At 54.0% G+C, this 1,376-nt stretch overlaps 1 protein-coding gene across 1 annotated transcript; it reads left to right on the forward strand.

Moving 5' to 3' along the window:
* Positions 1–359: 359 nt before the first annotated feature.
* On the forward strand, positions 360–1,376 carry LOC307096106 (melanoma-associated antigen B1-like; the record flags this gene model as incomplete). Its single annotated transcript, XM_079765666.1, has 1 exon — positions 360–1,376. The coding sequence occupies one exon, from the start codon at positions 360–362 to the stop codon at positions 1,374–1,376; it is 1,017 nt and encodes a 338-aa protein (XP_079621792.1).

Below are 1,376 nucleotides of genomic sequence, written 5' to 3' on the forward strand. Positions count from 1 at the left end.
TGCCAACAATTAACTTAATGATCTTGAATGTGAAATGAGAGCACTCCTCAAACCCAGGGTCCTGTATACCCCCCGCCAGCCCCCGTAGCAACCTAGGGAACCCAGGTTGGATTCTGTGACTCTGACTAAGGCACACTCTAACTTCCTCTGCAGGGTCTTAGGGCAGAGACTGGGCAGAACAGAAGCTCTGTGGGTCCCTGAGGCACTGCCCTCAGACTTACCATACATGGCCTGGTTTAATGCTCAGGTGCGATGTCCCTGCTAAGGGTGCACATGCCATTTCACTCTCCCTCCTCCAGGTGCCAGCATTACCTCCTCTCCTACTACAAGGGTGCCCGCTGTTCCTGACCAGTGTCCTCATGCCTCGGGGAAAGAAGAGTAGGCGCCGAAGAGAGAAACGCAGACAGGCCCTGAGTGAGACTCAGGCCACAGCAGGGGAGGTTGAAGAGTCCCCCCCCTCTCCTCCCAATGATGATTCTCCCCCGAGCTCCCCTGAACCTGGCCCATCACAGGAACCTCAGGGAGACGCAGCCACTAGCTCTCCTGAGGCAGGTGTCTCATTCCCAATATCTGATGCCAGTGCCAAGAGCCAGGGTGAGGAAAGTGCAAGTGTCTCCCAGGCAGCACCTTCTGCTCTGAGGGCTCACAAAGATCCTCTAAGCAGGGAGGTGAGCAAGGTGGTGCACTTCCTGCTGGAGAAGCTGAAAATGAAGGAGCCCATCACTCAGAACGCACTGCTGGAGTTTGTAAACAAGAAATACAAGGAGCACTTCCCTGAGATCCTCAGGAGAGCCTCTGAGCGCATGGAGCTGGTCTTTGGCCTTGAGTTCAAGGAAGTCAATCCCAACAACCACACCTATGCCTTTTTCAACAAGCTGGGCCTCCCGATTGAGGGAGACCTGAGCAGTGATGAGGTCTTGCCCAAGACCCCAATTGTGATGGTAATCCTGGGCTTGATCTTCATGAAGGGCAACCTCACCACTGAAGAGGAGATCTGGAATTTCCTGAATGTGTTTGGGGTCCAGCCTGGGAAGAAGCATGTCATCTTTGGGGAGCCCAGGAAATTCATCACCAAGGATCTGGTTCAGCAAAAGTACCTCGAGTGCCGTCAGGTTCCTGACAGTAATCCTCCCCGCTATGTGTTCCTGTGGGGCCCAAGAGCCCACACTGATATCAGCAAGATGAAAGTGCTGGAGGTGCTGGCCAGAATCTTCAACAAGGCCCCCACTGCCTTCCCAATCCTGTATGATGAGGCCTTGAGAGATGAGGAAGATAAAGCATGGTTGAGAGCCGCAGCCATGGTTGGCTCTTTTACCAAGCACAGGGCTCCTTCCCAGGCCAAGTCCAGCAGCTGCTCCACAACTAGTAAGATCTGA

This window comes from Cnephaeus nilssonii, assembly GCF_951640355.1.
Source record: "Cnephaeus nilssonii genome assembly, chromosome: X".
Classification (NCBI taxonomy): Eukaryota; Metazoa; Chordata; class Mammalia; order Chiroptera; family Vespertilionidae; genus Cnephaeus; species Cnephaeus nilssonii.